Source organism: Mustela nivalis (assembly GCF_964662115.1).
Source record: "Mustela nivalis genome assembly, chromosome: 7".
Taxonomy (NCBI): domain Eukaryota; kingdom Metazoa; phylum Chordata; class Mammalia; order Carnivora; family Mustelidae; genus Mustela; species Mustela nivalis.
Genome location: NC_139026.1, coordinates 78,707,575 through 78,726,502, shown reverse-complemented (window position 1 = coordinate 78,726,502; position 18,928 = coordinate 78,707,575). Strand labels below are relative to the sequence as shown.

At 38.2% G+C, this 18,928-nt stretch overlaps 1 protein-coding gene across 1 annotated transcript in view; it reads left to right on the top strand.

The window, feature by feature from the left end:
- The window catches only part of SLC2A13 (solute carrier family 2 member 13), a 373,009-nt gene that overhangs the window by 233,290 nt on the left and 120,791 nt on the right, over positions 1 to 18,928 (top strand). Inside the window, exon 5 of the mRNA XM_082740721.1 lies at positions 18,326 to 18,489. Within this exon, the coding sequence (XP_082596847.1) occupies positions 18,326 to 18,489 (164 nt within the window). The remainder of the gene's footprint in view (positions 1 to 18,325; positions 18,490 to 18,928) is intronic.

Here is an 18,928-nt window from a genome sequence, read left to right as displayed (position 1 = left end):
TTTGAGGAACCTCCATGCTGTTTTCCAGAGCGGCTGCACCAACATTGTAGGAGGGTTCCCCTTTCTCTGCATCCTCACCAACATCTGTGGTTTCCTGACTTGTTAATTTTAGCCATTCTGACTGGTGTGAGGTGGTATCTCATTGCTGTTTTGATTTGTATTTCCCTGATGCCAAGTAGGTTATTTGCCAACTTTGGGGACAGAATTTACCTAATGGGTGTCCTCTTCTCCGCAGGAGAGTAGAATTAATGTATGAATTAGCAGGCTTGAGTAAGTCCAACAAAGCCATATTCATTGTTGAGATAAACGTATTTACTAAGATAAGGATTATTTTCCTCATATGATATCTACAAACTTATTTAAAAAAAAAAAAAAACAAAAAGAGCCATAGATAACTAATAATGTTGATCAAACCACTTATAAAAATGGTAATTTCACAGCAAAGAAGAGAGATGTTCTCAGTAAATATCTAGAAAGGCTGTAGATAAATGTTGAGCCCATATATATTTAGTCAGCTGTGTGATTTAGGGAGTGAGCCCTGATCTGAGCTCATCCCTACCTCTAGCTTCAGATTCTGAAACTCTCTGAGTCTCTAGGTTTCTAAGATGTAGACTTGCTGTAATAATGCTTACCTTAAGGATAGTTGGCAGTATAATCGGCTTGTAGAAAATGACATCCAGGGGCGCCTGGGTGGCTCAGCGGGTTAAGCCACTGCCTTCAGCTCAGGTCATGGACTCGGAGTCCTGGGATCGAGCCCCGCATCGGGCTCTCTGCTCGGCAGGGAGCCTGCTTCCTCCTCTCTGCCTGCCTCTCTGCCTGCTTGTGATCTCTCTCAATAAATCTCTCTCAAATAAATAAATAAAATCTTACAAAAAAAAAAAAGAAAAGAAAATGACATCCATTATTTCCAAATTCCTGTCTTAATCCTCACTGTAAAACTCATGAAGCAACATACTTTTATTGTTCCTGTAATTCATTAACTAAAGAAGCTATAGGTTTGAGTAAATATGGAAGTGTTCATATGCTTTCTGAAATAAGTTATAAACCTCCCATCTTCTTAGGCCAAAACTATTCTTGATGTATTTGTGAGCTAAGATCTGTGAATTAGAAATACACAATGATGAGCAAAATAGAGTGCCCTTCCTCAAGTTCAGGGAGGGTTCATTGGAGGAGTCAGTGCAGAGATGTTGTGGGAATGGTAGTCCCAGAGCATAGGTGGGAGGGAGCTCAGCAGCCTGATTGAAAATGACTCAGGGGCCTGGGAGTGATTGGTAAAGGTTTCCCAAGGAAGCAGCATCTTGCGTGCGTCTTCAGAGTTAGATCTAAAGCAAGTACGTTTGCAACTTTAAGAGAGTCTTAGTAATTTAGGTGCCCAGTGTTTTTCTGTTGTTTTCTGTTCTATTTTCTATTTCTATGTTTTCTATTACCATTTTCTGTTTTTTAAAAATATATTTACGATAAATTATTGACCTATGAAAAAAGTATAAAGAAATAAAACTATCCATAATCCCACCTTCCAGAGATGACATTTCACTTTTCATGTATTTTACTTTTCATTTCAAAGTTCATACTTTGATTTACAGAAATTAAAATCATGTAGTATATGCCCACTTACAAGTTTTTTTACTTAACAGGAAAATGTTGGTAGTTTCTATGTTATTATTTTAAAATGTGTTTTTAATAGCTTTGTAGAAGTCTTTATATGGCCAGGCTATAATATGTTTAACCATTACCAGTGTAGACTATCAGTGTATGTATTTGTCTTCTGTTGCTGCTGCAAAGATCCCAAGTTTGTGGCTTAAAAAAAAAAATTAAAAACCCACAATTTTTTAAAATCTTACAATCCTGTATGTCAGAAATCTGACAGGTATGACAGGCTGAAATCAAGATGTCGGCGGGACTGCATTCCATTCTGTAATCTCTAGGGGAGAGTTTATTGCCTTGCCTGTTCAGCTTCTAAAGGCATCCCCGGCTCATGCCTCAACCCCCAAATACATCTTCAGGCCAGCGCAGTGGTGAGTTGAGTCCTCACATCACATGGCTGACCTTCATAGTCCCATCTCCCTCCGACTCTGTTCTGCCTCCCTATTTCACTTTTGTCAGACTCTTTGGAATATGTTGGGCCCACCTGAGTAGCCCATGCTAATCTCCCTGTCTCAGAGTCAACTGATTAGCAACCTTAATTCCAAATCTACAATGTCAGTTTTCCTTTGCTGTGTAAAATAACATAGTCACAGAGTCTGGGGATTAGGACGTGGACGTCTTTGGGAAGCCATTACGTTGCCAGCCACAGTGTGTTTTTTCTTTTTTTTTTTTTCAGCTTTACAAATATAAATTGCATAATAATGATGCTCTAGTGAACTTTCTACTAAAATGAATTTTTAGTTACATCTCTGTTTTTTTAAAGGTTAAATAGATGGCCACCTTTTTCCTGTAAATTGAATAATCTGCTTTTTTTATTACACAGAACTCCAGAGTATCATATATATATGTGTGTGTATATATATATTACACACTGATAATTATAAAATATAGAGTAACTTGTTAGAGAGTAAGACTGTACGTACTTGTAGTACATTGCTATTTCTCATTTTTCTCATTCGAAGTAAAAACACAGGAACCTGTAAATACATAAATGCTGAGAGAAATACATCACACCCTGAGAGAATGAAGTAGTCATTTAGAAATACATAATAAAAAATCTAGCAACAAATACGAAATTGCTAATTCAGATGTGGATTTTGAATTGGTGATATACAAATGATCTGCTGAAAGACAGGCTAGGCCTAACATACTTTAGAATGAATTGGTTTGCTTTTACCAAGAAAAGGAACATTCCCTTCCTCTGGTTTATGTTTGTAAATATTTCTAAAACCACAGTATCACAGCCAAGTTATATCATTCAGTAGGGAGAGTTTTCATTTTAATTAATCCTTATTTGTGTTTTGAGAAGTAAACACTTCATTTAGGGAAAAAAATAAGTCAGTATTTGTGACTATTTGAAGTCCTGGAATCATTTTAATTTTTTTTTTTTCATATAGAAACTGATCATAGCCATAGAGTTAGGATGTAAAGTTAAGTCCCATCAGTTAGTAATATCATAAAATTTTTATTCTAGGAATTCTAAATAGAAGACAAAATATTTGTATTTTCAAAAGGATCTCTATGGTGACTGACTACTGTGCTGGGGTATTCTGTGAACATATTTTTGAAGTATGAGCGAAGAATGATCCCCCAGTTAGTTAAGTGCTCTGCTGTCTGGTAGAGGGTGAATATTCAAAAGCGTTAAGTTTTGCGTGTTGTCCTGAATTGTAAGCACCTTAGTAAGCTGTATGTTTGAAGTAACAAACCTAGAATGGTTAAATATGTAAGCATTTTCTCCCATGAACTAGGCAAGCAGCAGATCTTGGGCATTCGAGGCAGCCTGGCCGGACGGCATCACCACTTCCCCAGGAGCACATGGGGCCACCATGGGTTTCTGCTCTGCCAGCCCCAACAGTTCATCATGGGGTACCCCCCCAGATCAGACCAAAAGAGTTCCTAAGCATTCTACCACAAGACAGAGTGGGGCACAAGATAGAAAGGGAGTACCAAGAGGAGTAAACTAATTTGGGAAGTTTCCTGAAATTTGAAGGAATAGAGTTGTTGATCACCGATTTATTCACACCATTCCTTTTCAGCTTCTGCCTTATTTCATTGGTAAGAGGATGGAGCACAGAGGAAGGGCCTCAGAAACAAGAACAAAAACTATTTCCTGGCTCCAAATTTATGCTCTTTCCTCTCTGAACCAGTGTGACTTCTTCTAAACATCTTCTTGACAAGTAGAAAGAACTTCTAGAAATTAAAAAAAAAAAAAAGAAGAAGAAAGAAAGAAAAGATTGAGCTTAAAATGTAACAGCTTTAGGAATTTGAACAGCTCGTGCACACTGTAACATGTTGCCTGAAGGAGGCAGCCCTGTCGGGAATGAGACGGACTAGGGATGGGGTACGCCTGACCAGCACCCCACTCCAACCCCTTCTAGTGTCCGAAATGGTCATCAAGAGGACACAGGCAGACCCTGGCAATTAGAGGCTCCCCACTTCCTCTCCAGGGCCTGGAATGTGCATTCCACTTGCCTTCCCCACTTCTAGGAGCTGCCTCAAGGATGCACCCTTGAGATAGAAATGTGGTGTTGAGGCTGTGTGGACTGGGTACATGACCGAACCCATTTAAGTCAGGTGTGGAGAGGCCTCATAAGTTCCCCCATTCATTAAAACTGCCACTTACGAATCTGGAATGGTCTGCCTCTTTCTTCTGACTCTCCTACCTTCCACAGATGGGGTCCAGTTTCACACTACACCCAGGAAGCCCTGAGGAGGTTACAAACCAACAATTTTTAAAGGTTCTCCTTTTGGTATTCGTATTTCCCCTGGGAGTCTGCTCTTTAAATTTATTTTAATCCATTCTAGAGTTCTCAGTCGAGAGTTGAGTTGTCTTTGAGCCTCTGAGACAGGCTAGTGCTCTGTGTCCCCTTTAGGAAACAGCACACTTCTGAGGTAGCTCTTTGAACAGGCTGGCCGCCTTTCCCTCAGCCCATCTCTGGAGGTTTCTTTCCAACTAAATGCTGTTTTATGATTTTTACATTTTGTGAATTTCACTATCCATGACAACTTACTTAGCAGCAAAAGTGCTACACTAAACAAAAGACTTTAGCTATGGAGAATGAAAACACTTTTCATGCAGAGAAAAAAAATGTCCTGTGGTAAATGCGTGTTAGGGTTTGTGTTTTGCCCTGTATGCAGAATGAATACACAGAGAAAGAATTTCCCTAATGGCTTATTTTGAGTTTGTGTGAGAATGGAATATAGAGCTTTTATGTGAGTTAATTACACTCTAAAAATGCTTAGCATTGACTTTTATCAGATTTGCATTTTCATAAGGTGTTTTTGAGGATTAACACAAGCAAAACCTATCTGGACCACTGCTTAGTGTAGGGTAATTACTCCATAGATGGTATTTCTGCCGTTCCTCTTTTATCAGGAGACGAGAGTTCTGCTATCAATTCCAACTTTCAAATTGAGTTTCACAGACTCTGAAAATGTCCAATAAATGTTAGCCATTACTCCTGTTGTTTTTCCGTTCTCCATTTTCTTATAAAGCAACTTTAGGTTTTCATCATAAGAAACTAGAACTGAAAGGGGCATTTTAGGAATATAATTCTACACACATAAAGGAAAGTAGGGAATTAAGACAGGGCAGTCAATTACAACAAAAATGTTTAACTCAAAATACTTTCCTAATTAGGATTTTTCAGAATTAGCAAGATGAATCAGTTTTTCTCTGTGGTATCTGAGAATTAACATGAATGTCCTTCCTGGAGTATTCCCTCAATAAATATATGCTGACTCATCGTAATTGCTTTCCTTCTTTGGTCCTATTTCATGCACAGACACAGGCAGAATTTTTCTTGGTCGTGTGTGAAAGATTCTGCAGTTACACTCAGAATGGAGCACGTATGTCCTGGTGCTGCATCCATGTGCTGGAAACAGGTGTAGTTCTCGGGCTTTCCATGTGAACCTCGAAGGACATGGTGCTGTCACTGTGCCTGCATCAAGTCAATAGCCTCATCTGCTATTTAATAATACGTTGGTGTGGCAGGCCTCTCTTCGCAGTCTCTTTTGCTCAGGGTGTACAGCTCAACTACTTCCTCTGCTGTTAAAAAATTGATTAGCTTTCTTTCCCCAATATTTAGAAAAGGAAAAATAAAATGTATTCACACTATTTCAAAAGACTTTATTCACTTCTTTCCCCAATATTTAGAAAAGGAAAAATAAAATGTATTCACACTATTTCAAAAGACTTTATTCACTTCAGTCCTTCCTTCCTGCAGAAACAGTTTGAGGGCTTCATTAAACATATTGAGAGACAATAGGTACAATAAACTTTAAAGTTAGTGATTTAGGCAATAGAGCAAAACAGGAAAAGATGATTCCTGCACAAGGAACCTGCTGTATAGTAGTGTCTGTGTGAACTAGGTCACGGTCTTGGAACCACCCCCCCACACACACACATTAGTATCTCTGGAAATGACTCAGAATCCTGGCTGGGGGTGAGTGGGTGGGGCTGAGCGAGAGCATGGAGAAGGGGGATTCTTGCATTTGTTACCATCTCCTGATGATTCTCACAGTAAAATTAGAGAATCCTGTTGCTCTTAAAGTTTTAGCAGTACCCCCCCCCCAAAAAAGCAGACATGTCTTATTACATGGTTCAGTGCCCCTAAAATAGAAACCAATCAGTTGCCTTAGGGAAGCTCAAGAATTTTCTCTTCTGGGTGCTTTGGTGGTAATATAATATCCATTTATATCAGTCTACTGTTTCAAAGAAAGTTTGTTGTAATCATCTAAACTCATAGATACTGGTTTTGCTATCTCCAGCAGTGAAGTCATGCCATATAATTGCTTCATCCACCATATAGCAGGGGAGAGAGGGAAATAGGAATTATCTTTATACTTCTTAGCTGTTAGATGATGCAATCAAGTAGAATCCTACTTGATTTTGACACCTGTCTCACAGTATTGCGTTCTAGCAATAAGCACTTTTATTGCAATAATAAAACTTGAAACTCATACATAGTGCGGGGAGGTGGGGGTGGGGGGGTAGGCAGCAATAATTTCTCTCACCAAATCACTACACAGGACAGCAAAGGGGTGAGAGGGGGAGGAGAGGAAGCCAGGAAACTCTGGTTATCAGCAGGGGGAGCCGAACATCAAAAACCTGAAGATGCTGAAGCTGTGATGACCAGCATCATTTTCTCAAGACAACACTCAAGGGTTTGTCATGACGGCTGGGCTTTCATCGGGTGTTAAGTGTCTACAAACAGCACCTTCAATTTAAACTTTCGATTAAAGTTCTTAAAATTTGGGAAGTGGAGGTTGGACAGCCATGAGATGATGATGATGATGATTATTATTATTATTATTATTCCACGCTTATTCTCGTTCTGCAAGGAGATGAGATCATTGTTTAGAGAGTCGAGGAATGAGCCTATGAGGGAATGTCACTGATCATTCTGCGTGTTGTCCTTCCTCTTTGAGACCAGAGCGGTTCTGTTCACAGCATCCTCTTCCTCCAGTGTGCCTGTTGCCCACTCACTTTTTTGTCCTCCTGTACGCCAGGGGATGGCTCTCCTTTCCCACCTACCGTGGATCCCCTGTATCAAAGGCTTACCTAAATGTAGTCACAAATCCTTGCCTTCTTCTTTGAAATCAAGATGGGAATTTCCTTCTTGGCTGTAACATCCTTCTCTGCCATTGCATTTTTTTCTAGTCAGTGAACCAAACAGGTATTTGTCCTCCTAATTATGACTTCAGTCCCCCAATTCCTTTCCAGTTCTTTTTGTGCCCAATCCTCGAGCTGGTTTTGAATGCTTTCCCTGACAAACCCTTATCTATAGTAGCTAGCTGGCATCGGAAAGTCCTTGCCCCTTTGTAATTTTTCCATCCTGGAATATAGGAAGTAATAATATGGTTCATTGGGATCATTTATTAATTATTCAGACTGGTAAGGGGGTTATCCCTAGTGTTATGTTCCATTAGCCCTTTACTCTTACTTCTCTCTACTAACTTGGCCTATCGAGGGGATGGTGGTCTCCTCCTATGGAAGTAGAGACACTGCCCTCCCCAGGCAGTCCCAGGTACTACTGGTATTTTTATCTCCTACTCTGTCTGGCGCATCAGAGTCCCTGAATAAACATATTTTAACTGCATATAATTGAGACATTTGGCCATTACATACTTATTTTCCATTAAAACATCTACTATTATCATGTTTAAATATTTTTTGAATTGAGAGAGTAAGCAAAGTACTTATGTAGTGGTGTATTATTTGTACTGTTTTGGGTACCAAGAGATAAAAAAACACGGATTATTTCATTTAAGACAATATTAAGTTTGGTAAAGAAAAAAAGTGTCTGCCTTTGAAGATAAACACATATATTAGTTGCATATCATTATTATTTCATGTTTGTTTTTCTTAAAATAATACTGAATTTAGTTCATAGAGTTGGAGGCTTATGGTGCCTGAATACTATGTATGACGTGTTCAGTATACCAAAATTGAACACCTTAAACAGAACTTTTAAATCACATGTGCATACTATAGAAAACTGGAAACTCGTGAAGAAGAAGCAGCACCTGAAATCTCACCACCTATGTAGAGTGTGTCTTAACATTTTGGTGTATTCATTTGTCTTATTTTTCTGTGATTAATTTTAATAGTTGAGTTCTACCCCCTAAATAATTTTGCATTTTGCTTTTTCACTTCATCTTGTATGCTCTTGATCTATTTTTCTAGTCTGATTCCACAGTTTCAGAATGACAGTTAGTGTGCTTAAGACTACATATCTTTACATAATCCAAGTTTTGTGTGACCATGCTCTAAAATGTTGCTGTTACATAGATTAAAAGTTTTTGAAAATTTTTGCTTACAAACAAACCTTGGACTCCATTGCTTAAGATGAAGTACTGCTTTATTCCTTTTTGATAGTGCCAAGAGCAGTGTTTTTCATAAAGTAAATGCTGTGACCTGCCCTTTTTTCACACTCAGGCTCTTAAGCCTCCTGAGAAGAATTTTAAATAGACTATTTTCTTTTCTCCTCTTATTGCTTTAATGAGGTGTTAGATGAACACAATTTGGAACAAGAGAGATAAGAAATGATGGGAAAAAAGACTAACTTGTATCATTGTTTGACTGAAAAAGATCACAGGTCATATACCATCAGTTTTTAATGTTCTCTTCCCCAGCCATGAGGATACATGAGAACTCCGGACTGGCCTATAAGGTAGAAAGGATTGTAGCTAAATCCAGAAAGCACGAGGAATATGTTAAAACTAAACCCTTCAAGACACAGCCTTCTACCCTTTCCTCTCACTTCAACCCAAGGACTTTATTTCTTTAAACCCTCTGGATTTTTAAAATACCTTAGTAGGGGCACCTGGGTGGCTCAGTGGGTTAAAGCCTCTGCCTTCGGCTCAGGTCGTGATCTCAGGGTCCTGGGATCGAACCCCTCATCCGGCTCTCTGCTCAGCAGGGAGCCTGCTTCCTCCTTTCTCTCTGCCTGCCTCTGTGCCTACTTGAGATCTCTACCTGTCAAATAAATAAAAATCTTTTAAAAAAAAACCTTAATATGAACATTGATTATAATTCAGAGATTAAAATTTAGTTGTAAATATACTAAAAACTGCTGCATTATACTTTTTTTTAAGGTTGCATTTTTTGGTATGTCAATTATATCTCAATATGAATTTTAAATTAAAACCACATTGAGATACCACCTTACACCAATTAAAATGACAAAAATTAGCAAGGCAGGAAACAGGTGTTGGCAAGGATATAGAGAAAGGGGAACCCTCCTACACTGTTGGTGTGAATGCAAGCTGGTACAGCCACTCTGGAAGACAGTATGGAGGTTCCTCAAGATGTTAAAAATAGAGCTACCCTATGACCCAGCAATTGCACTACTAGGTATTTACCCCAAAGGTACAGAAGAAGTGAAAAGAAGGGGCACCTGCACCCCAGTGTTCATAAACAGCAGCCATGTCCACAGTAGCCAAACAGTGGAAGGAGCCGAGATGCCCTTCAACAGACAAATGGTTAAAGAAGATGTGGTTCATATATATGATGGAATATTACTCAGCTATTAGAAAGGATGAACACCCACCATTTGTGTCAACATGGATGGGACTGGAGGGGATTGTGCTAAGTGAAATGAGTCAAGCAGAGAAGGGCAATTATATGGTTTCACTGTTATTTGGAACATAAGGAATAGCACAGAGGACCACAGGAGAAGGGAGGGAAAACTGAATTTGAAGAAATCAGAGAGGGAGACAAACCATGAGAGACTCTGGACTCTGGGAACCAAACTGAGGGTTACAGAAGGGAGGAGGGTGGGAAGAATGGAGTAACCAGGCGATAGGTATTAAGGAGGGCAGGTATGGTGATGAACACTGGGTGTTATGCGCAACTAATGAATCATTGAACTCTACATCAGAAACTAATAACGTACTATATGTTGGCTAGCTGAACATAATAAAACAAAATAGAAAAAAAAAAATAAAATAAAGGCAAAAGAAAAAAAAAGACCACTCCATTCATTTAAATAAGCACTTACTAAGTGTCAAAAGAAATAGTCATTAGCTGGGTTTGTCAGTTACAAAAGTAAATTACATGCAGATTGTTTTTTGGGCAGCTTATGGCCTAATAGAGGAAATAAAATGTATATTGAAGTAAGGCTAATAGCAGAAGGAAAGTTGTGTGTACTGGGAGAGAAATGCCAGCAAATTGCTGAGGAAGAGCAGAAGATTGATAATTCTAACAGCAATGTCAAAGAAGGAATCTAGAAAAGAAATGTTTGAGTGCTAATCAATTTTTCATGGATTAATGTGGAATTGATCAGGTAGGTTGGTAGATATGATGGTGGTAAAATAAGAGAAGGAGCACTCTGATGGCTCACACTTTCTCAGTGAATATTGGGCAAGATTTCACCTAAGACTGGGTAGATTAGGACACTAGAAGGAAAGGAGGTTGGGGAGCCTGGGTGGCTCAGTTGGTTAAGTGTCTGACTTCTTTCAGCTCAGGTCATGGTCCCAGCATGCTTGGATCAAGCCCTGCTTTACACTGCCTCCTCAACGGGGAGTTTTCTTCTCCCTCCCCATGCTCTTGCATGTGCTCCCCCTCTCTCCCCTCCACCCTCTAAAAAAAAAAAGATCTTAAGAAAGGAGGTGTCATGGAGTCATCATTTGCAGAGCTGTAGCGTGTGCGTCTTAGGGAATTCCCAAGTTCACAGACTGAGTTCAATCTGTGTGTTTGTCTAGAGCCTTTCAGCGGCTAGGTATAAATGCCAAATAGAAGAGTAATGGGGGGGGGTGCCTGGATGGCTCAGTGGGTTAAAGCCTCTGCCTTTAGCTCAGGTCATGCTCTCAGGGTCCTGGGATCAAGCCCCACATCGGGCTCTCTGCTCCCCGGGAGCCTGCTTTCCTTCCTCTCTCTGCCTGCCTCTCTGCCTACTTGTGATCTCTCTCTCTGTGTCAAATAGATAAATAAAAATCTTTAAAAAAAAAAAAAGAAGAAGAAGAAGAAGAGGAGTAACTGGGTATAAGTAAGCACAGTTGGTGTGTGGGCACGAATGTGATAAAGGGGGAACTGACCAGGGAATTGGAGAACAGTGAAAAGATCATGATGGTCATGATGGTTTGGGAACTGTATTTTCAAGGCAGTGTCAGCATGGCTTGGAAACTTGGTAGAAATGCACATTCTTGGTCCTACACCAACTGAATCAGAAAATCAGGGTGGGGTCCAGCCCTGTTTTAACAGGCACTCCAGGTGATTCCATAGCGCATCTGGACCTGATGCGTATATACCTTCAACATTTTGTTTTTAGTTGTACGGTATTTACTTATATCCACTGCTTGAACTTCAGACTTCTTGTTTCTCTTGCATAAGTCACACTTAATATTTTTACTGTGGAATTCAGCTTTAGGTCCTCTCACATAAAGCAAGACTGAGAGATACTTGACAAGAAACCTAAGGGAAAATCTTCTAGTCGTTTAAGTTTTATCCCCAACTGTTTACAATTGCATTGCCTACACAGTTGGGTGTTGTTGTTGTTGTTGTTTTAATAGCTCACCTTTATTCACTTTTTCCAAAGCATACAGTTTTGTTTTTAATACCTCTTTTTAAGCATCTTATGTTCTATTGCTTTTTGTATTATTTGATTACCTAATTATGATAGGCGTAAACAGGATTGGGGAAAAAACACACCTGATTTGGTTTACATACAGTTCAACAGATGGGAGACGCATGCCTGCATGAAGTCCCATATGTTCATTTTCCTGTAGGCATATGTTTTATAGAGAGAATAGGTTAATCTAGCAAATTGGTGAATTGCAAGTCAGAATAGAGAGTTTCTGTCATTATTCTTGGTGTTGCTTAGAGCAAGGTCAATGATCTAACTCAGCTGGGTGGGTGAGACATGAAGATATCTCTTTTGAGGTGTCCAGAGATTTGAAGCCAGGGTGAAGGAACTGGTGGTATCTGAGATGGAGAGTAAGTTGACAGTGGGAACACTGAGGCTTTGTAGAATCCCTTTTATTTTATTTTTTTTTTAATATTTATTTATTTGACAGAGAGAGCATGAGCAGGGGGAGCAGCAGAGGGAAAGAGAGAAGCAGGCTCCCTGCTGAGCAAGGAGCCCTTTGTGGGACTCCTTCCCAGAACCCTGGGATCCTGACCTGAGCCGCAGGCAGATGCTTAACCTGAGCCACCCAAGAATCCCTATAGAATCCTTTTTAACTTCCTTTGACACATTTGTACTTTGTTCTTCTCCAGACATTACTGACATAATTTAAATTATGAAAAGTGTTTTGTAAAATATTAAATGTGATTAATAATTGCACATTCTGAGGATCATTATGATTTTTGGATTATTGTATGCTTTAAGCATAGTATGGTATAGTTAATGTGTTAGCTCAAAATATATGCATGATATCCTAATTTCTACTTTTCTCACTTTTTTTGCTTTATGGCTTACACCTAGTAATATAAAAAGCTAATTTTTTTTACTGTACCAAGTATATAGAATAGTTTTGAAAATCTTAATCATTTTTTAAATTGTTTTTAAGATGTTTTCAGTGAAACATTTTTTTCTTAAAGCTATGTATTTTCCATAATGATTTATGTTTTTGACTGTATAAACACCATCCCAGTAGGAAAATAAAATTTTTTCAGTTCAAAGAATATCTTTTATTAGAATGACATTTTAAATTCTGTAGTCAGTGTACTTTGCCATATGATACAAATAAATATAATCCTTGAAACTAAAAGAGCTAAACAATACAACTTAGATAATGGGAATCTTTCAGGGCTTAGCGTCAATCAGCTGTGCTCCAGAAGTTCCCATCTTCTTATTTAGCTTGGTGTTTATCCCAAGTATGAAAGTAACCCACAGGTTTGTTGAGCAAGACAAGGTTCATAGATAAGCGAATTTGGAAACGGTCTGCAGCACTGCTAGGACATGCTGGAAAGAATATATTCCATATCTGTTTTATTCAGGGAGTTAAAGTCTTTATAGTTTTATACCAGAAAAAGTTTGACTTTATTATGAACGGATACATTTTGTTTTGTCAGACAGTTAAAACTATTTTTTACTATTCTGCTTTGGCTGCCGGGAACTTAGGGGCTAGCTTGTAATTACTACGTGGCCATAGTTCTTTTTATATAATCATCTTCATCTTCTACTCTCTTACCACTCATTTTGTTTCAGAGATTCTATCGTGTGTTTTAATATATTACTAATATATTAATTAATTATATATAATTATATAAAATAAATATATAATATTAATATGTGATATAATAAACATTATTAATTCCTTTTTGAAAGTTGGTGGTAGAGAAAAGCAATAAACTCAACAACTATTGAATACTTACTTCTTACATTAAGTTAAATTTCTTAACCTGGCGGTAGTGAAACAGACAGGTATGACTTCAAGGAATTGGAGAAAAAAAAACTTTCACAGAAATCCCTAGGAAATGCTTTGTTCAAATATAGAATAAAGGAAAATAATATATGTATTTTGCTAAAACATGTACAGTGCACATTTGTTCTTTTATTGCTCAAGTCCTCATTAAGATAGATCGCCATTATCAAAGTCTAGATGTTTTCCAAAGCTGTTTTGTTTTCTTCAGATTTAAAATCCAGGGCTAGAAGCTGGGTCTCAGTTAATCTTTGAGATAAGAGTGTACATCCAGTCCAGCTGTTTCTGTTCTCAGATGTCTACAGAGAAGCTATGAAGATGGTCTTCTGTGAGAACACACTGCTCTCGGGCCTTTCAACTTCACTCAGGGGACTAGCTGACATGTGTGAGATGACCAAAGGTTGCCCAGGAAGCCTTTGAAAAAGATGATGGTCTGTCTGATAGGTATATAAAATGATTTTGAAAAGAGAAGGCATCCCTGCTTTAGTCTAAAAGGAAAGAAAGCCTTTTTCAGTTGTTCATATGGTTCTTTTATGAAGAACACTTTTATTCTTTGTGCAACTTTTAAACAAACACTGAGTCCCTTGAACGTTCAAACTACTACATAAAGGCTTAGAAGGTTGTAAATACAGCGGTAGTCCATTCGGTAAGTGGTGAGCTGATAGCATCCTTTATAAAAACATTGGAATTCACACATTTTTAAAATGTAAATTCAATGTATCTTTTCCCATGACCTGACTAAAAGACTAGGTTCGTGAATTATTCTGCCCTAGATATGTCATCCCCTGCCCTATGAGAGAGAATACAGTTATTGCCTGAATTTTTCTGGGACCGATTACCCTTTAACTAACTGAATGTCCTTGTCTTTCCCTTCTAACTGATGGCCTTTTGCTTATCTTACTGCTTATTAGCACTTTTATTGTGAGTGATACACAGAATAATGTCCTCCCCCACCACAGCAAAGATGTACGTATCCTAATCCCCACAACTTATGAATATGTTACATTACATGGCAAAAGGAAATTGGGTTGCAGAGTGAATTAAATCTGTTAATCATTTTACCTTGAAATGGGAAGACTATCTCAGTTGCCCCAGTGTATTCACAAAGGTCCTTAAATATAGAAGAGTGATGTGACACGGCAGACACTTGACCACTTTCCCTGGCTTTGAGGTAGAGGAGGGCCCCCACCACCACCCTGAGCCTGGGAATGGGGATCCTGGAAATGAGGAAACTTCTAAAGCCTGGGAAAGCCAAAGAAACCTGTTTTCCCTTGAGCTTCCAGAAAGGAATGTCCTCCTGACAACTTTTATTTTTGACACCCAGTGAAATTCATGTCAGATTTCTGGCTTACAGAAGAACTGTTAGACAGTATATTTTGGTTGATTTAAGCCACTAACCCAGTGGTCATTTGTTATGGCCACAATAAAAATGAGCACATTTACCAATATTCCAAGAAAGGAAGAATGAAGATCAAACCCAAGGTACTCCATCTAGGAGAAGATCTGGCATATGTTGAAGTTGTAGTGCTTCAACAAGGAGATAAAAGGCCGTCAGTGAATTTTTAGCACCCTGCCTGCATGGCTTCCCATTAATGCAGAAAATTCACGGGAGCCTGTTGCCAGTGTATTGACCTGAAATACACTTCAGAACCATACACCTCTGTTTCTGTCAGCCTCGAGGCTGCCTATTTGGCTCTCATAGGAGTGAGCTTTTCATGGAACAGATTTAATTATGTTATTTCTCTTTAAAGTCCATTTTGTGATTTTTCATTGTCTAGAGAAAAAAGCCCACACACACAGTTTGGCAGTCAAGTTCCCTCAACAACCGAAGCTTTTGCTACAGCCTGTGTAATACTTCTCTCTCTCACACACTTGTGTTAACCAAGGTAAAATACTTACATTCTGTGAATCTGGCTTAGTGTTTTGTACTTTTATTCTTTCTACATTTCATTTTCTCTACCAGCAGTGTTCTCCCAGATCTTTACACCTGCTGGCAATCCCCTATGAATTCTTTGAGATGCAAATGGAACATTAAATTCCCTGGAAAGTCAAGGAACATACCACATCAAATAAAACTTTTTTATAATTTTATTTTATTTTTTCAGTGTTCCAAGATCCATTGTTTATGCACCACACCCAGTGCTTCCTGAAATCCGTGCCCTCCGTAATACCCACCACCAGGCTCACCCAATCCCCCACTTCCTCCCCTCCAAAACCCACAGTTTGTTTCTCAGAGTCCACAGTCTCTCATGTTCGTCTCCCCCTCTGATTTCCCCCAACTCACTTCTCCTCGCCATCTCCCCATGTCCTCCGTGTTATTACTTACGCTCCACAAGTAAGTGAAACCATATGATAATTTACTCTCTTTGCTTGACTTAATTTCACTCAGCATAATCTGCTCCAGTCCCATCTATGGGATGTTGAGGCAGCCACCTTTCTGGTGGCTGAGTAATACTCCACATCAAGTAAAATTGTTTGGTCTATCCTTTATGCAACTGTATACTTTGTGATTTTAAAATTATTTCCATTTCATTCTGTTTCATTCTGTGAGTTTCTTGAACATAGCAAGTAGGTCTAATAATATATTTGTGGGATCTTAGTAACTCACATAGCTTATACAGTAGGTACTCAGTAGATAAATATGAAGTGAAAAAATGATTATGTTACCTGATGTGGCCAGCCTACCACAGAGATATCATTAGAACTCAAATTTCAGATTCCCAGGCCAGTCTTCCATTATGTTCTTCCAATTTAACCTAGAGTACTACCAAAAAAAAAAAAAATTTTTTTAATACCTAAGGAACATTTTCATTCTAAGTAAAATTTTGACACTGACCAATTTATTTTGTTTGATACCATTTCCCCTTTTTTTAATCCCTTAATTTAACACTTGGAATTTCATGATTTTGTTGTATCAACATGAAAATAGCTTCTCTGTCTTGTTTAGTTTTTTCCCATGGGTGTGTTTGCAAGAATTATTTTGTGTGTTGGGGCACCTGGGTGGCTCAGTCAGTTAAGCATCTGTCTGCGGCTTAGGTCATGATCTCAGGGTCCTGGGATCAAGCCCTGCATTGGGTTTCATGCTCAGCATAGTCTGCTTCTCCCTTTCCCTCCCCCTCGTACTTGCTCTCTCAAATAAATAAATAAAATATTTTTTAAAAGAAAAAAGAAAAAGTTTTTTTGTGTGATGAATCTGTATTATTTATTTATTCATTTATTTAAATATTATGAAAATATTGAGAAGACTGAAATGTAATCGAATAGCATGGCCAGTACCACATTCCTTTGATTTTAAATACTTGAATTTTTCTCTAAGCACTTCTATTTTCTGCCTTTTTTAATTTGTTGCTGGTGTTTATTTCTCAGTGGTTACAGGTAGATCTGACCTTGCTGCACAATGAAATTGAAAGTCTTTGTGATAGAACTTGGAAACTGCAAACACTATTTAGATGGAATGAATTATTTTCATAACTTTTTTTATCACTTTACATTGTGACTGCAAAATGTCCACAATTTTCATGATGATGGGAGTAATTCCACTGGGAATTTCTCCTTTTTACAACTGCTGTCAGAATTCAGAATCTTAAAATGGTTGGCATAATTTTTAGTGTGATCAGTAAAACTCATCCTTCATGTCACATAATAATTTATAAGTTTGGTTTACTACTTTTAAAAAGAAAAACACTATTTATTAAGATGAATGAGTGCATTGGTGTTATTGCTTTACATAAGAAGATCATTAATTTAGTAAATAGAGGCCATTGATAAATCATTGAAACGTAAATGTATTTAAAACATTTTTTTTAAATACTATGAAAATGTTGGTAAATATTTAGAAACTGTGGATCATAACTCTAGACATATCCAGCTTGATTGAACATTGCTTGGATGCCCACTATTTGATTTGGGTTGGATAGGTAATGTGTTTTAGAATGGCTTAGAAGGTAGGCAGACCTATGGTTCCGAATGTGTCTTCACGATTTGAATTCTGTCACATTTCATGGGTGACTCACCAGGAGTATTTTGCTTTCTTTGTTAAGGACAGCTTCAAAGTAATCTTCTGATTTAGCTACTGATATTTTCATCAGAAAAGAAATGTTCTGTAGGAAACCTGTCTTCCTTAAATGTATCAAGAGGTATCTCCTATTGTGCATCAATAAATTGGCATTATGGTTTTTTAGAGCTAGTCTCAGTGAATCCATTTAGAACAAAAATGAGTCTATAGAGCCTAATCGTGTAGATTGTGTTAAAGACTTATCCTCTCCAAAGACTGTGCTTTTCCAGAAAACACAAAACCATTCTCATGTACATCAGGCCAGTTTTTCATCTCCTTACAAAATGCCAGATGACACATTCTTACTTCTTTCTACTGGATTTCTGCCATTAAATCACACTTTCCCTATTATATCCAACATCTGTTTATTCTTTTAAGTATATAAATTTGCCATGTATGGAGACTTCTAATTCGTCGTTCCATGGACTTGGAGCTTATCCTTGGTTAGTATAGTGGTCTTAGTGAAACGACCAGCTGCCACTGCCCCCAGCTGTGCAGTACCTTTCCCGTTTAAAGCCTTCAGCCTTCTATCCCCTTGCTTGAGGATGTTTTCTGGATTATACAAAATTCAAAACAAGTTTACCTGAACGGAATCCCTGTATGGTGATCCTCTGAACACTTTGCATGAATGCCCATGCTAACTTGATGCCATTACTATAGCTACTTAGGGTTGGTTTAGGTTTACCGTATCTTTCTTCATGAACAGTTCTTTTTCTTTGAATAACGATCAGCAACGATTGTTTGATTCTTTGCTCATAGGTACTACAGTGCCACCATTCTGCAGATGTCTGGTGTTGAAGATGACAGACTTGCGATATGGCTGGCTTCGGTGACAGCCTTCACAAATTTCATATTCACGCTCGTGGGGGTCTGGCTTGTCGAGAAAGTTGGCCGCAGGAAGCTTACCTTTGGCAGCTTAGCAGGTAGGTGACTGGATGAAGAAGTCCATTTTAAACTTTGCTCTAATGATGACAAGTTCACCTTCTAAAATACAATACTGGTACCACTTATGATCTTGTTCTCTTAGCTAAATCATAGGGTTCTTCTAGACAAAATGATTTTTATAGAAAGAACTCTATGTTATGATATATAACTAGAATGTGACTAGAAACTGGAGTTGTAAGAACAATTTGAATCTACCAAGGGTAACATTCTGTGCTCTTATTTTTGAGTTCTGCTCAAAGGTACAAAAGTGAAAAGAATAATTGGTTTTTGTTCCTCTTTGAAAAATTTGATATTCATAAACTCACTTTTTAACGTGTTTTATTTTTAGGTTCGGTATAATATGGAAGTAAATTTGGAGCATTTTTTTTCAAAGCTCCTTGAACAGTAGAATATTGACAGTATATAATTTCTCCACAA